This window comes from Ambystoma mexicanum, chromosome 5q (genome assembly GCF_040938575.1).
Source record: "Ambystoma mexicanum isolate Mex_15411 chromosome 5q, UKY_AmexF1_1, whole genome shotgun sequence".
In the NCBI taxonomy this organism is placed as follows: Eukaryota; Metazoa; Chordata; class Amphibia; order Caudata; family Ambystomatidae; genus Ambystoma; species Ambystoma mexicanum.
The window spans coordinates 1,272,817,690-1,272,832,076 of NC_090933.1; the positions used below are offsets into that span (position 1 = coordinate 1,272,817,690).

Genomic DNA, 14,387 nt, shown 5'->3' on the forward strand with positions numbered 1-14,387 from the left:
GGATAGGTATCGGCCAGTCACTGCCATCATGTGCACAAGCACTTGCACCATTTGCCATATGTTGCCAATTTACCGGCAAGTGTTGCCATCACTTACCATATATTGCATTGATATGCCCGGGTACCCACATCACATGTTATGCCAACAGGATTATTGATGGTTTCCCAATCACTACTGTAGTGGTCTAACAGTGGCAATGCTTGTATTGTGCCCCTGCCTGATTTTAATAGAAAACATAAGCAGTAGAAAATATGCTTATATTTTAAAGAGGCTGGCCCCCCGCTGGCCATCCTTTTGGCCCCCTGGGGTGGATCAACCCCTGGGTGGAGGGCCCATAAACAATATTTTTACTTAAGAGGGTAGTGGGGCTGGGTATGAAAAGGCTTGAAGACCACAGCCCCAGAGGGCTGTCTGTGGTTCAGATTGCAATGAGAGGCCTGTTGAACATGGGGTCCCATTCAACGCTCCAACTGCCCTCCCGTGAAGCGGCCTGGGTCTCTTATATGCTACCATTGAAATGCAACTATGTGCCTGTCCCAAGATGGAGTATGCATCTGTGCAGCAGGTGGTCTCAGTTATGGCAGCTCTTAGGGGATTGGTGGGGCAACCCTGTGTAAATCCCAGGTTCCCAGACCCGGGTAGTCCACGCCCGTCTCCTTGCAGCCAGTCGGCTCCAGCAGTAAGCCAGCAATTCTAGTTCCCTCCATCTTGGTCCCTTCTCTTGCAGATGCTGATGAATGCCATGTAGACCACGGTGGTTGCGGACAGGTTTGCCGGAACACGGATGGTTCGTACGAGTGTTCCTGCCGGAAGGGCTTCCAGCTTCATGTGGACCAGAAGCAGTGCACGGGTAAGACACCAGCACCAGTGCGGCCCAGGCTGCCAATCCTCCCGGGTGTCGTTGCACTCTCTGTGATTGGCACAGCGATTCATCCCTTGCAGCCCTCTGTGCAGTGATTGAGTCATTCCTTACTATGCACACTATACTGACAGCCACACACTATGCCCCATGCATTGGCTAACTCTGACACCTCTGTATACATTGCCCAGCTTAATCCGTGCATTAGTCAACATTCTCCATATCTATGCATATTGGCCAAGTAGCTCTACTCCGTCTCAAAGGACATTGGTTCACTAATCACTGCTCGTTGTATCGGCCATACTAACGTTACCAGCTATGCAATCCCCGCCATTGTTGTGTCCATTAGATTGCCAACTCCCCGCAATGTTTGCATGCACCATTGAACTCCCCCATTGTTGTGTGCATAATAATGAATGCTGACTGCCTTTGGACTTGGTGTGCCTTGGCTAGCCCTGCCCATTGCTTCTAACTATCCTGGCTCTGCTAGTAGCATCTCTTCACCTGTGCGTGCATTGGCTAACGATCATCTGTAATGTCTTGCACATCTAATAATAATAATTTGGCATTTATATAGCGCTACGAACTCTCAAGTATCTGAGCGCTGCTTATTATTACCCACGGTGTGTGGTGCTCATTTATCGACCTCGGAAGGATGAAACGCTGAGTTTGGCGCTGCCGGGATTCGAACGCAGGCTCTGCACTGATGTCAAAGCGAGCGCTCTACTCGCTGTGCCACTTGACCGGCTATCTGTTTTCTTCCTAGTGTCTTGATTTAATTGGCTAACTAGCAGCTCTGATCTCTTGGGCAACAACTGCCTTCCTCATCATCTCCGAGTTAATTTGCTAACTAGCTGCTCTGATCTCTTATAAATCGGCTTCCTTCCTCCTCATCTAGGAGTTTATTGGCTAACTAGCTGCTCTGATCAATCAACTTCCTTCCTCCTCATCTCTGAGTTAATTGGCTAAGTAGCTGGTCCATCTCTTAGAAATCAGCTTCATTCCTCATCATCTCTAAGTCAATTGGCTAACTAGCTGCTCTGATCTCTTATAAATCAGCTTCCTTCCTCATCATCTCTGAGTTAATTGGCTAAGTAGCTGCTCTGATCTCTTATAAATCAGCTTGCTTTCTCATCGTCTCTGAGTTAATTGGCTAAGTAGCTGGTCTGATCTCTTATAAATCAGCTTCCTTCCTCATCCTCTCTGAGTTAATTGGCTAAGTAGCTGCTCTGATCTCTTATAAATCAGCTTCCTTCCTCATCATCTCTGAGTTAATTGACTAAGTAGCTGCTCTGATCTCTTATAAATCAGCTTCCTTCCTCCTCATCTAGGCGTTTATTGGGTAACCATTTCCCAATTGATGGGTGTGTCGCCTACATTTTCCAGTGAGAAGATCCAAATAAAGCAGAGGTTACTCGGGCTGTGGGTAACTTGTGGGGGTCGATCAGATGTGGAGTGTGGGCTCCCGGGTTCTCTTGTGTTGCACTAGTCACAGCGTTTGTCTTATGTCTCTTTTGTCTAGATATCGACGAATGCAAGATCCAGAATGGGGGCTGTTCTCATACATGCAACAACACCTTGGGAGGGCACACCTGCCTGTGCCCAATCCACCTGGCACTGGACAAGGACAATCAGACCTGCATCAGTGAGTATGGCAGGGGAGTGGGCAAGCGTGGCTCCTGGGTCTAGTCAAGGGCAAATGTAACAGCATCATCAAGCATTGGGAGGGGCATCAAGAGATGGGGCGAGAAAGAGTACCTCCAGACCCTGAACCAAGATAACTGGACCTCTATCAATGTGTGGGAATGAGGGCAAAAGAGAGGCGGGGAAAGGTGCCCCCTGGCCAAGGGCAATTATTAAAGTATCATCAAGCCTTGGGATGGGCAGCAGGTGTGGAGCAGGGAAGGTTAGGCCTGAAACAAACATTCAGACCTGCATCAAGGAGCGTGGGTGTGGGGGGCAATAGCTGGGGGTGATGCCCCCTTTCCCTACAATGGGGTCAAGCGCAACGATACTGTGGGGAATGTAGCGCAATTGTCGTATGTTCCAGATTGGCATGGCGAGTCTTTGGTTATATGTGATCTTAAAGATGGAAAATTCAGAATTGCGACCAAAATACTGACAAATAACCAATTTCTTTTTTTTTTCATTTGGGGGGGGGCTGCTTTGGGGCTGCTTTTACTCTATTCAGCTAATTCTTTATGTATGTTATTTTTGATGTATGTTGCCATCCATGTGTTAGAAGGATGACCTCTATGACATGTGTATTACTTTTAGGTCATCAAGAGCTCGTTGTAAAATCGCAAACGCCACTTTTCTTTCACCCCAAAAGTCAGCAAGTGCAAATACACCCCGAGCAATCCAAGACTTTCCTAGAGGGTGTCTGTCATGTCCTCCCCCATCACGTGCTTAGGCAAATACTGCCAAATGAAGCATTTTAAAGCAGAGCATTAGCAATAAACAGCAACAACAGGATTTAGAGGCATTCCTGCAGGGGGTCACAGCACAAGGGCTGCCAAAGTGGCCAGGGTTATTACTCCACCAATGGGGAGCCAATGGATGGATTGGCCCATCTCTCTGACAAGCGTTTACCAATGTATTAAATGAATTTCCATGAGATGCGACCCTGCAGCATCTTTCTAGAAACTAGTCTGTTTTTATTTTCAAATAAATCTCAGCTCCCGGCTGGATCCGTCTTGTATGTTGTTTTCACGCTACTCTTGTAAGTCTGTCTTCTGTTTCTATTATGAATACTTCCATTATGCTGGATTTTTTGAAGAACAAGCATTGTGATTTGTGTTGATAGGCCACGTTTTGGATATCAGGTGTTCTGTTAGACATGTTCATGCCTCTGAGCCTTACCTACGTGTAGTAAGCTGTAGGGCACCTTCTGGTGTACAATACCTCTGCAGTTTGACAGTGAGTGTGTCTTCTCACGCCAATTCATTTAGCTATAGTTGGATTCTTTAAAAGTGTCAGTAAATTGGTGGGTGCAAAGCTCCCACACCCAAAGAGCTCTATTACTTTTGGGTGGTCCAGTGGATAATAGGTTGACTTATGAAATCATCGAAGGTTTCCAGTATTTATTTTCGTTCCACTCAGAGAGGTTTTTTGAGCTAGGACGAGGTTGTGTTTTAAGAGATCTGAGCGTTTTGAGGCCCTTAGGAGCTCACATACATTAAACCATTGTCTTCAGTTTTGGCTGCTTAGATCGAGCACCGATTTCTCTGTGCATAGCAGGCTGTTTACGTTACACTGAGGACCCCCATTGGTGGATAGCCTCTGGTGTTGAGGCGTTTAGTGTCATCAGTGTCTAGTCTTCCAGAGTGGCACATTTGATCTGGTTCCTTAGGAGTTGTTCTATGGTAAATTGTTTTCTCTATGCCTGGCAAGGTATTCTCGCCAGTGGCTGTCCTGTATGATGGCAGACCTTGGTTGTCTAATTTGGTTTAAATGACCAGGAGTGATGATATTTGTAGCAAAGGGTTGTTTATCCATTCATGGAAATGAAAGAAAGACTTTCTATACCGCCAAATCTTACGACAAAACATGATCTCTATCTTGGTTCTATGATTGTGGCATGTTACAAATGAAGTGCAGGTTGTGGTTTCTCAGGGACTTGACCAGTTGACCAATGTCTAAGCGCTTTTCCCATGGACGGGGACCCGCTCTCGACTGTAGAACCAATAAAATGTGCTTAATTTATGTTAAGGCACGAAATGTAATTAAAGTTATTATTTAGAAAACTATTTGTACTATTTACTGTTACAAAGTGTTAGTTGCCCTCTTATGGGAAGGTTTGTGTTTCACTGTAAGTATGCATGCAAACCCGCCTGCTTGCAAATTTGAACTGTTTGAGATTTGCTTATACAAGTGAAATATAGCGCGTGAATAAAATCATGGAGGCCTCACTGAAAGCTTGGATATAGCGGTAAAATGGGTGGTATTTGCAAAATGTGTCTCTTTTACCTTCTGCACATTACAGATTAGGCGCTATATACCTCTGTTGGTGTTCTAAGGGAATACTGCCAGCAGGAAATACCATCTATTACAAGTTGGGGTTTCCACCCTAAAAATCCTAGAGAGGTGGCGGCAAACAGTGTACGTTTTTGAAAGCTATAAGTGTTTTTTTTTCTGTGAAACATAAGCACTTCCTTTCAATACAAGGGAAACAAGTTTTAATGGGGAATGGTGAAGGGGTGAAAAGGGGGCAACTCTCACCCTCTTGCCACCTGTCAGTGCCTTCCTGCTTGCCACTCTTTTTCACCACTTAGCCAGCCCCGCCCACCTGGTGCCTTCCTACTTGCTGCTCTGTTTCCCTACTTAAGGAGCCCTCCAGCCTCTTTTCCTTTGCAGATGGGCAGCAGGTGCAAGTGGATCTAGGTCACCTGGCCTAAGCACCACCCACCTTCTTAGCCCGGCTTCTTCCTTCCTGCTCTTAACTCTTAGATCAAGGGTGTCTCTCGCCCGGGCGTCTGAAGCGAAGGACAGAAGAAGAAAAGGGCAATTCCTGTTTGGACCTGTTCGGACCAGGAGTAGCCAGGCCCGACCCTCTGCTCAGACAGCAAGTAAGCACGCACCAACATGTGTTTACTCCCTGTGTCCCCACATGCAATCGCCACCCCCTGTGTCCCCCCATGATGTTCCCTTGTGCCCCCCCTTCTCGCACACAGGTGTAGCCTGTTTTGCTTGATTCTTCTACCCTGTTCCCCCTACACCCCCCTCTAGCCTACTTCTGCAGGAGTCTGTCCTGATACATTCTGGAGTCACCATCACCGTCTTGTGGCCAATGCTGGATGTGACATTTATGGACTTCATTCATTCACGGTGCATCACTCTTTCTCAACTCTCATGCTGGACTTCCTTTGCATCTTGTACTCATGGTGGCCCTGAATCATGCTGTTCCCATCTTCATCTTGTATCCTGGCTTGCAACATTATGTGGTACTACTGACCTCTGCAATTGTATTCGCTCTCCACTCTTGCTTCTCCACTCTTTTTGACTGCTTACTCTCTGTTCTCTCCTCCTTTCTCTTCTCCCTTTTCCTATCTCCTCCCCTTACTTTTTTCTATGCACTTAACCTATCATAATTGTCCCTGGACCTAATATGATAGCAATCTCGTCTGTTTCCTCCACCCTCCCATTACTGTTTTTTTCCTCCCCCCCAGCACTATCTGAAATGTTGTCAGGCCTAGTATGATAGTCGCTTGTTTTGTTCCTCCCCTCCCTTACTGCACCCCTCTCCCTCACCTTTTGTTGTTCTCCGGCTCTACCAGAAATGTCGTCAGGCCTAGTACGGTAGTCGCCTGTCTGTTTCCATTTCCTTCCCACTCTCCCCCTCCCTTCCTTATCTATATCTTAGCTCTTGCACTATCTGAAATGTCGTCAGGCCGAGTACGATAGTTCATTTGACATCCTTACTGTTCATGGCGTGTAAGAATGTCATTGTATTTTCCCTTGTTCCCTCCCTTGCCTTGAAGCGCTTTGAAACACATTGTGTATAGGCGCTATATAAATAAACTATCATATCATAAGAGGGTGAGAATTTAGGCTTCTGTGCGTTACAAAATATGAGTAATGGTCTGAACCAGTACTGTTCGCTAGTGATTCCACCTTTAAAATGAGGGTGGGAATGGCCAGGAAGGAAGACTAGACAGAAAGTGATATTCCTGGAATATCTCTGGTGGTATTCAGCAATACCACTGCCGGTTTAACTGGTGCAGTGGTAAAGCTGTAATTGGCCAGATTTTTAGGTGTATCACCAGTGCTACTGGTGATTACCGCTGGCGGTATTCCTCCAACAAAACCCACCACGACTGTAATGAGGGCCTACGTGTATTATGGACTACATGGACACGGATCACTTATTTATTTATGCAATGTTTGTCGGATACCTGCATAAATAACTAAATATACAGGTAACCCGACAAACATTGCATGAATAAATAAATAATCTGGGTCCATGTATCCTTATAACAAGTCAACAGTCAGACTTTACTGTATCAAAGCATACACTTGATTCCCATTCAAAGAATTTTAAAGTGACTGTTTATTGGGTTCAGGTGTCTCCTTGTCATTGTCCTTTTGTCTTAGGTTGCCTCCAAAACCCCTTAAGCATCTTGTGTTCTTAATTGATTGTATATATTGCATCCTGTGCAATATTCATGGTCTCTTGGTGTGCCCAGTCCTTATTATCTGCAGCCTAAGTGGGACTGGGGCATACAATTGTCTTGGGCACCAATGAAAAAGTGGCCCAACATTGCAAATGGCAATTCATTCCTTGTGTGACGGACTGTTTGACTTTGGGTAGGAGTCCCTTAACGGTGTAGTTTGGGAGTGGCGCGCGGGGTGCGGTGGGAGTGGCACGCGAGGTGCGGTGGGAGTGGCACGCGGGGTGCGGTGGGTGTGGTGCACGAGATGGGATGTGGGGTGGGGTGCATTCCTAGTGTCTCGCCCTGGGCACCAAATGGACTAAAAACTGCCCTGCCCACAAGCATAGCTCAGCCAAGCGGGATAGTACAACCTTCTGTGTGGAAATTGCACTGCATTGGGCTATCTCAGGTTCAGCTGCCATCTCCCCACGGGACGCAGCGTTGCATGCACTGCAAGGATGCAGGCAATAACGAAATGATGCCTTTTGCTTCTCCTCAGACATCACCTCCTGTGAGCTGCAGAATGGCCGGTGTGAGCAGGTGTGCACCGAGAAGATGGAGGGCGGGTACGAGTGCAGCTGCCGCAAAGGCTGGACCCTCAACGCCAACCGGAAGACCTGTGATGGTAAGGGGGCCTGCAGAATGAGCTGCGCATGCGTGCCAGGCAGGTGTGTTGCTAGGTCTGGAAAAGATCTGGGGCTACGCTAAGTTTGGGACTGTCGGGTCTGGGGGCTAGCTAGCCTTTTTGGTTGTAACGCCTGAGCTTCTATCCGGGGGTACAACCAAAAGACCCGGCGCTATAGCCCCCTCAGCCCCTTCCCCCCTCACAACGCCGCTGGTGCCAGGAGCCAACTAGTCCGCGTGTATGGGTAGCTCTCTGGCGCCTCTATAGGCCGGTGGGGGTATTGCAGCATCAGGCACATATCTACACTGGAAAACGAACACGTTAACATTTCCTCAAGAAACTTCTTTGCCCATTTAATGATGCATTTATTTAATTATGCTTACATAGCGCAGACAGGGCCTTGACATGCATCACATCAGATAAAAATATCACGTACAGATACAATATAAACTAACCGCCTATAACTTCCAAATAAAAAATGCCAGAAAATAAGCAGAACCCGTGAGAAGTTCATAGAGTGCCCAGAATCCACGCCTGGACACTGGGCTTTCCCTTTGCAAATCATCCGAGCCAGTTGCTTGGCTCCGGTATATTCGAGTGAAGCAAAGCAAGACTACAGCTCCCAGGATACATTAGTTTTGCTAAACAAAAGTCCAGAAATTGAAAAAATACTATCCCAAAGTCATCTGACCATCCCAGCAGTTCTTAAGGTGTTAACACAGGCCACTCCTACGAAAACATTGTACACAGTTTTAAAATTGCTTTCAAAGTTCAGCCTAATTTCTACAGTCAATAGACCCTAACGCCATAACCCTGCAAAGAGCAGTGACGCTGTCCTTGGTTTCTGAAATGTCGTGGTTTGTAAGCAGACACGCTCCTGGGTTCTACCCTGGAAGCCCCAGAGAGCCGGAGGGTGGCAGGGCTCCGTGGCGTGGGACAGGCGAGCCTGCACAGTCTGCATGCGGGCCTAGAGCAGAGGTCCCTGCAACTGCAGATCATGTATGTGTTTCCATGAGGCCTTTCCTTCAGCTGCGCATGTGCATCAGGACAATCTAGGAACTATTATAGATAGGCTGGTAGATACTTTCATTAAATGGCCAAAAGACACAAATCAACCCCCTTCCATTGACTCAGAAAGCAAAGTGACCATGCCCCAAAATACATCAGTGTTTTTCTAATGAGACACAACAAAAGAGTGTGTGATAAGGGTACATGCTTGTAGTCAATCTGTAATAGAAAAAATGATAAATGCAGGCACCACAAATAAAATGCATGCTCTTTGTTTTACTGGCGAGGTTTAACTTCAACTCCTTACAGTTTGGCTGTTTTCAGATAAGCTGAAATCCCGGCTCTGGGTGCGGTGTAATCCTCATTCATCTGAGCGAGTGTTAGGGAGAATTCTCATCTATGGCTGATTCCCCTCACCTAGTGAGTCCCCCAGCAGCTTTGCTGGACTTCTGGAGTGTATTTTTTTCCACTGGCTAAGAGTGAGAGCTTTTCCCCCACTCTTACCTGTGTTTTGCTATGTGTTTCCACCTGTTTTTGTGATGTGGGCTCTGGAGTACACCACTTCAGTAACCCCCTTCTTTGTGTGTGTCACACAGCACCTTTTGTGCAGTGGCACTGGGTTGTCGTTCAGACTCCCACCGACTCCATTTCTGAGGCGACTACTGTCCCCCAGAAAAGGGTAAAGTTACCATTAACTTTACTTAGTCAATCTACCACAGATCCGGTACACCCCATTTTACATGGAGTACTGGAAGGGTTAACTCTTATCCCTTTTTATCTGTACCTCCTAGAGCATTGTTTCGCTTTTTTAACATTTAGACATGGCTGGTGACAGTGATAGCTACCCTAACTTTCTACCGCAGTTATCTTATATAACCGTGGTAATATTGTAGGCTATTGTGTTAGCCTAGAATTTAAACCCGCTTGACCAAATCCTTTTTCTTTTGGCTCCGGTGCGGATTATTTGCCATTTCTTTTAGTTAAACTCCTTCTTGTGTTTTACTTTGCGCGGCAAACCAGGTTTGCCTTCTTTGTTCACTGTCTCTTGGCAGGCTTCTACCTAAAAGCCCTCCTCAAGGCACTTGGGTGTCTAGGGGGGCTGGATCCGAGGGAGGGGTGTAGTCACCCGCTTCACAGGGTATCCTAGGAAACCCAAGTCGCACTTTGTTACGATTGGTCAAGGTGGTTGTCCGGGCTGGAAACCCCCCTGCTGCGTGATTGACAGCCAGGCTGTGTGAATAGGGGTTTTGCGCATAAAACGCAGGTCTCTTGGGCTAGAAGTCGGAGAGAGTCGCTACTGGAACTGCAAGGAACCCACGAGAAGTGGAGAGAACGACGGCTGCTGCAACTACCTTCCCGGTGAAGCCCTGCTGCAGTCCTGAGCTATCTTCCCTTCAAACGACTCAGAGAAGATCCAGCCCGGAGTCTTCTTCCCTTGAGCTTGGTGGGAACAACCAGCTCATCTTCCACAGCGAGAGGATCCTCTTCCCTGGTCGAAATCGCTGCACACAGCTGTAGTGGTCCGGATAGCCATCTGAAGAGCCTCTCCTGTTTTTAAGGAGTGCACCTTTTATTCCGTGTCGCTGCTGCCGGCCTCATCCCTGTGTGGTGCAGACCCCCTTCAGACGTCCTCCTTCTCGACGAAGCTCCAGGAATCGTGGGTCTGCGGGAAACCAACAGGAACAATTGCCAGGGCACCAGCTGCACCATTGGAACAAGGTACTGTGTTCTGTTGAGGAAACTGGGTGAATCCCTTTTCTTCATTTCCAAGGCTGGCCCTTGTCTTCTCTCCTTCTTATAACTTTTGCTTCCGAACATTGACAATATCGAAGTACTTTTGGCTACGTTGAATCTCGAACTATCTGACTGTGTGATCCTCGGCAACAGGCCCCGGTGTCTCTCAACCCTGGCTCCGGCCCTTTGACTTTTGAACTCCTGTTTCCAAGTGTTTCTCGATACTGTCTGCCTAACCAAAATATTGCCTGTGATTTTTGCCTCCAACTCCCTCTGGGTATCTCAATTGCTAAGTGTGTTTTTACCCCGGTAGCATTTCATGTCACGGATACGCGTTTAGTTAGTAGACCGACCTGTCAAAAAGTGATCGCAATTGTATTTGCGGTAACGTGTTTTGTTCGTAACACTGGTGCATTCAACAAAGGGTACTTACCTTGAGACTTACTGTACAAAGTGAACTGGTTAGTTGTAGGATATTTAACGTGTGGTTTTTATTGAAGTTTAATAGAGGTGTTGTGTTTATAACGAATGGTTTAAAAATAAATGTACTTATATTTTTCTACCTGAAACCTTGAGTCAGTGTTTGCTTGAGTCACAGTAATTGTGGTCCCTTTGTGTAATCTCTGCTACTGCTCATATACTCTTGAGATAAGCCTGGCTGCTCTGCTACTGCTACCACTATAACTTAGTAGTACAGGCTTGTACCAAAGGTGAAACTTGTATTGCCACCTGTGGTCTTAATCGTGTGTAGTGGTCCCTAAGGGCGCTGCACGGTGTTCTGCCTAACAGCAAACACATAGTGTATCTTCCACTTCAGCTCAGGGCATCCCACATCCAGAACACATTTGCAAAGAGCTCCATCAGAAGTCTTTTTATGGAAGGCTCTGTAATCAGCTGTGAATACAATGTTCCCTTGAGTGTCCGGCTTAGTGTCCGGGTGATCTGAGCCCCCTACTCATACATTAAATAGTATTCGAAACGCGTCAGGCGCCTCTAATTTTCCCGGCGGGGATATCGGCCTCCTCTGTCCTCTCCCTTACCCTGTCACTTACCTAGGCTGTGCTCTCACACGCCCAGGTGTCCTCGGGTTCCTCATTTCTTTCAGGACTCGGGGTCAGTGGCCTCTCCCTTACTACCCCTTCTGGTTTTCCTCATTTTCTCCCACCCTTTTGAAGAAATGGGAATTGCCTGTCACCAACCCTTTTGCAACAGCTGCCGTCACCATGAATCCCTTGACTTGGATGAAATCCATGGGGCAGGGTTCATATGTGAGGGAAGGTTTCCCCTCGGCATGTCTATTTTTGACCAATACTGTGTCTCCTGCCGCTAGGTCGGGTGATCTCAGATGTTTCTGTATGTCCTGTCTTTCGTTGTGTCTTCTTTGGTCTTCGACTACTCTTTCATCGTTGACGATGCCAGTGGTCCGTCCTTCCACCTCCAGATAAGACCTCAATGGCATCGTTGAAATAGAGCTTCAGCTGGTGCTACACCGGTGGTACTGTGCAGCGTGGATCGGTATTCTTGCAGGAACTGGTACAATGTCCTCTTGAGAGTGTTTCCTTGACCGTGGGCAATGCGGGTACACTTTATTTAGGGTGCGGATGAAGCATTCAGCCTCCAATTGGCACACAGCCAGACTGGTGTTATCTACCGATGTGTGATCCCATTTTCATTACCTGTGCCACCTGTTCAAACGCTGTGGACTCCACCAGTTCCACTTCTGGATACCTGGACCACTGATCAATAATTACAAGGAAGCGTGTTCCACGACCAGTGGAGCCAAAGTCCACATGTACCACATCCCATGGTTGAGCACTGCGAGGCATAGACTCAATTTGCAGTTCCCTGTTGGCAGGTGCTGCTGCCTGGAACCACACACACTTGCTAATTAACTTGTCGACACTTGCTTCCAGGTCGGGAAACCCCACCTTCAGGCGTAGCCTTGACTTTACCTTTGCCGCCCCATGATGCCCATTATGCGCCAATCCGATCACCCTTTCTACTAAAGCCAGCGGGATTAAAAGCTTGCTTCCTCATAACAGGAGTCCTTCCTCGGTTGACAATAGTTCATGTCATACTTTCCATAGCTGTTCCAGTTCCCGCGGGGCTTCCTGGACCTTCCAGTGTAGGTTTGTTAATACAGTTTTCCAGTCACCATTGGCCATGGCAGCCTTGACCAGGTCAAAACACTCATCACAATATGACGCCTCTGTCACATCTTGGATCGACAGCGCAACTGGTTTGCCGCCTCAACCACTACCTGGATGTGGTCTTCTGCTACAAGTTGTTCTGTGCTTTCCCCAGCCTCACTCTCCCTGGGGTGTCGTGTGAGGTAATCTTCGGGATTGTGAGGCCCAGGCCTGTACAACAACTGTAATCCATCAGTGTAAGCAGCCACAGTTCAAGTATTGGGGGTGACTTCGGTGACGAGCCTGCCATGATTGACAATAGTGGCTTGTGGTCTGTTACTTCTGTCACTGGTTTGACCAAGATGTAGATACAGAAGTGACAGCACCCCCACAAGACCGCCAGCGAGACTGCCAGCACTTTTCTTTCAATTTGGGAATACCGCTGTTCTGTTCTAGGACAGCGCCTCACTTGCATATGCTACTGGTCTCACTTGCCCTTGCGTGTCTAGCTGTGACAGGACCTCCCCCAATCCCACTGGACTAGCGTCTACCACCATTTCGGATTCATTCTGTGGGTCGAAAAAGGCCATGGCTTTGTTTACTGTGAGTGCCTGCTTAATAGTTTCAAAAGCCTCTTGCTCTCTCTCGGCCCATTCCCACGCCTTGTCTTTCCTCGTGAGCAGCCGGAGGGGTTCAGATATGGTCGCCAGATTCGGGAAGAAACACCCACAGTACGTAACCATTCCCAGAAAGCTTCTGATATCTGACATGCTTCCTGGTGGACTCGCATCTTGAATGTCCTGAACCTTGTGAGGATTGGGCGATATGCCCCCTCATGAAAGACAAACCCAGAAAATGGTATGCACCATTTTAAAAACTCACATTTCTCCCTTTGTAGGGTGAGGCCCAGTTGTTGACTCCTTTCCATAGTCTTTTCTAGTCTATTCATGTGTTCTGCTTCCGATGCCGCAAATACAAGTATGTCGTCACTTAGAATGATGACACCATCCAGCCCCGCCAGAGGCCCTCGAATCACGTTTTGAAACACTTCAGCCGCTGAGGATATTCCGAAGCTGAGGCGCTTGTACTGATAGAGGCACTGGTGGGTCGTAAATGTTGTAATGTAGCAGGAATCCGGAGGAGCTCCAGCTGGTGGTAACCGGACCTCAGATACAAGTTTGAGAAAACACAGGCTCCTTGCAGCTCTCCCACCACATCATCCAGCATCAGGGTTAAATGACTCTCCCTCTTGATGGCTTGGTTGGGGAGCCCCATATCTACACATCTGCGCACCGATCCCGGTTGATTCTGCTTCTGCGCTACGACTATGGGGGAGACCCATGGAGTTCGTCCCTCCACCCTCTCAATAATATCCAACTTTACTAGGTTGTCAAGATCTTGTTCCACCCGTCCTCTGAGGTGGAAGGGTATCCGGCGATAATTAAGGGCGGTCAGGCGGACGGACTCGTCAATATGAAGTTTGATTGGCTCACCCTGCAGTTTCCCAACTCCAACGAATACTTCTTTGAACCTCTACAGGACTCCATTGATGTCCTCGACAAACACTCCGTATGCGAAGTGTACAATCCCCAAAGTGTGTGCTAATGTGTGTTCTGAAAATGTTTGCTGTGATCTCTCGTCCTTCATGGGCCACCCTGGTAGCGAACACACCCTTGAGAGGAATGGGCTGTGTGCCTCCAAACGTGAAAATTCTTGCTTTTGCCTTGGATAGGGGTGGTGGCTCCGGTAGAGCTTCAGAGGGCTGGGTCGCCATTACACACACCAACACCCCTGTGTCCACTAGGACTGGTGTCCTTGTCCCCTCTATGGTCACCATGCACGTGGGCTGTCTCCTTTTCTTGGTTTGCAGTGCGTCAATG

At 47.7% G+C, this 14,387-nt stretch overlaps 1 protein-coding gene across 2 annotated transcripts in view; it reads left to right on the plus strand.

The window, feature by feature from the left end:
- The window catches only part of LOC138498021 (latent-transforming growth factor beta-binding protein 4-like), a 743,452-nt gene that overhangs the window by 610,937 nt on the left and 118,128 nt on the right, over positions 1-14,387 (plus strand). For both annotated transcript variants that reach the window (XM_069621814.1, XM_069621813.1), the window contains 3 exons: positions 728-850; positions 2,382-2,504; positions 7,511-7,636. In XM_069621814.1, coding sequence (XP_069477915.1) covers positions 728-850; positions 2,382-2,504; positions 7,511-7,636 — 372 coding nt within the window. The remainder of the gene's footprint in view (positions 1-727; positions 851-2,381; positions 2,505-7,510; positions 7,637-14,387) is intronic.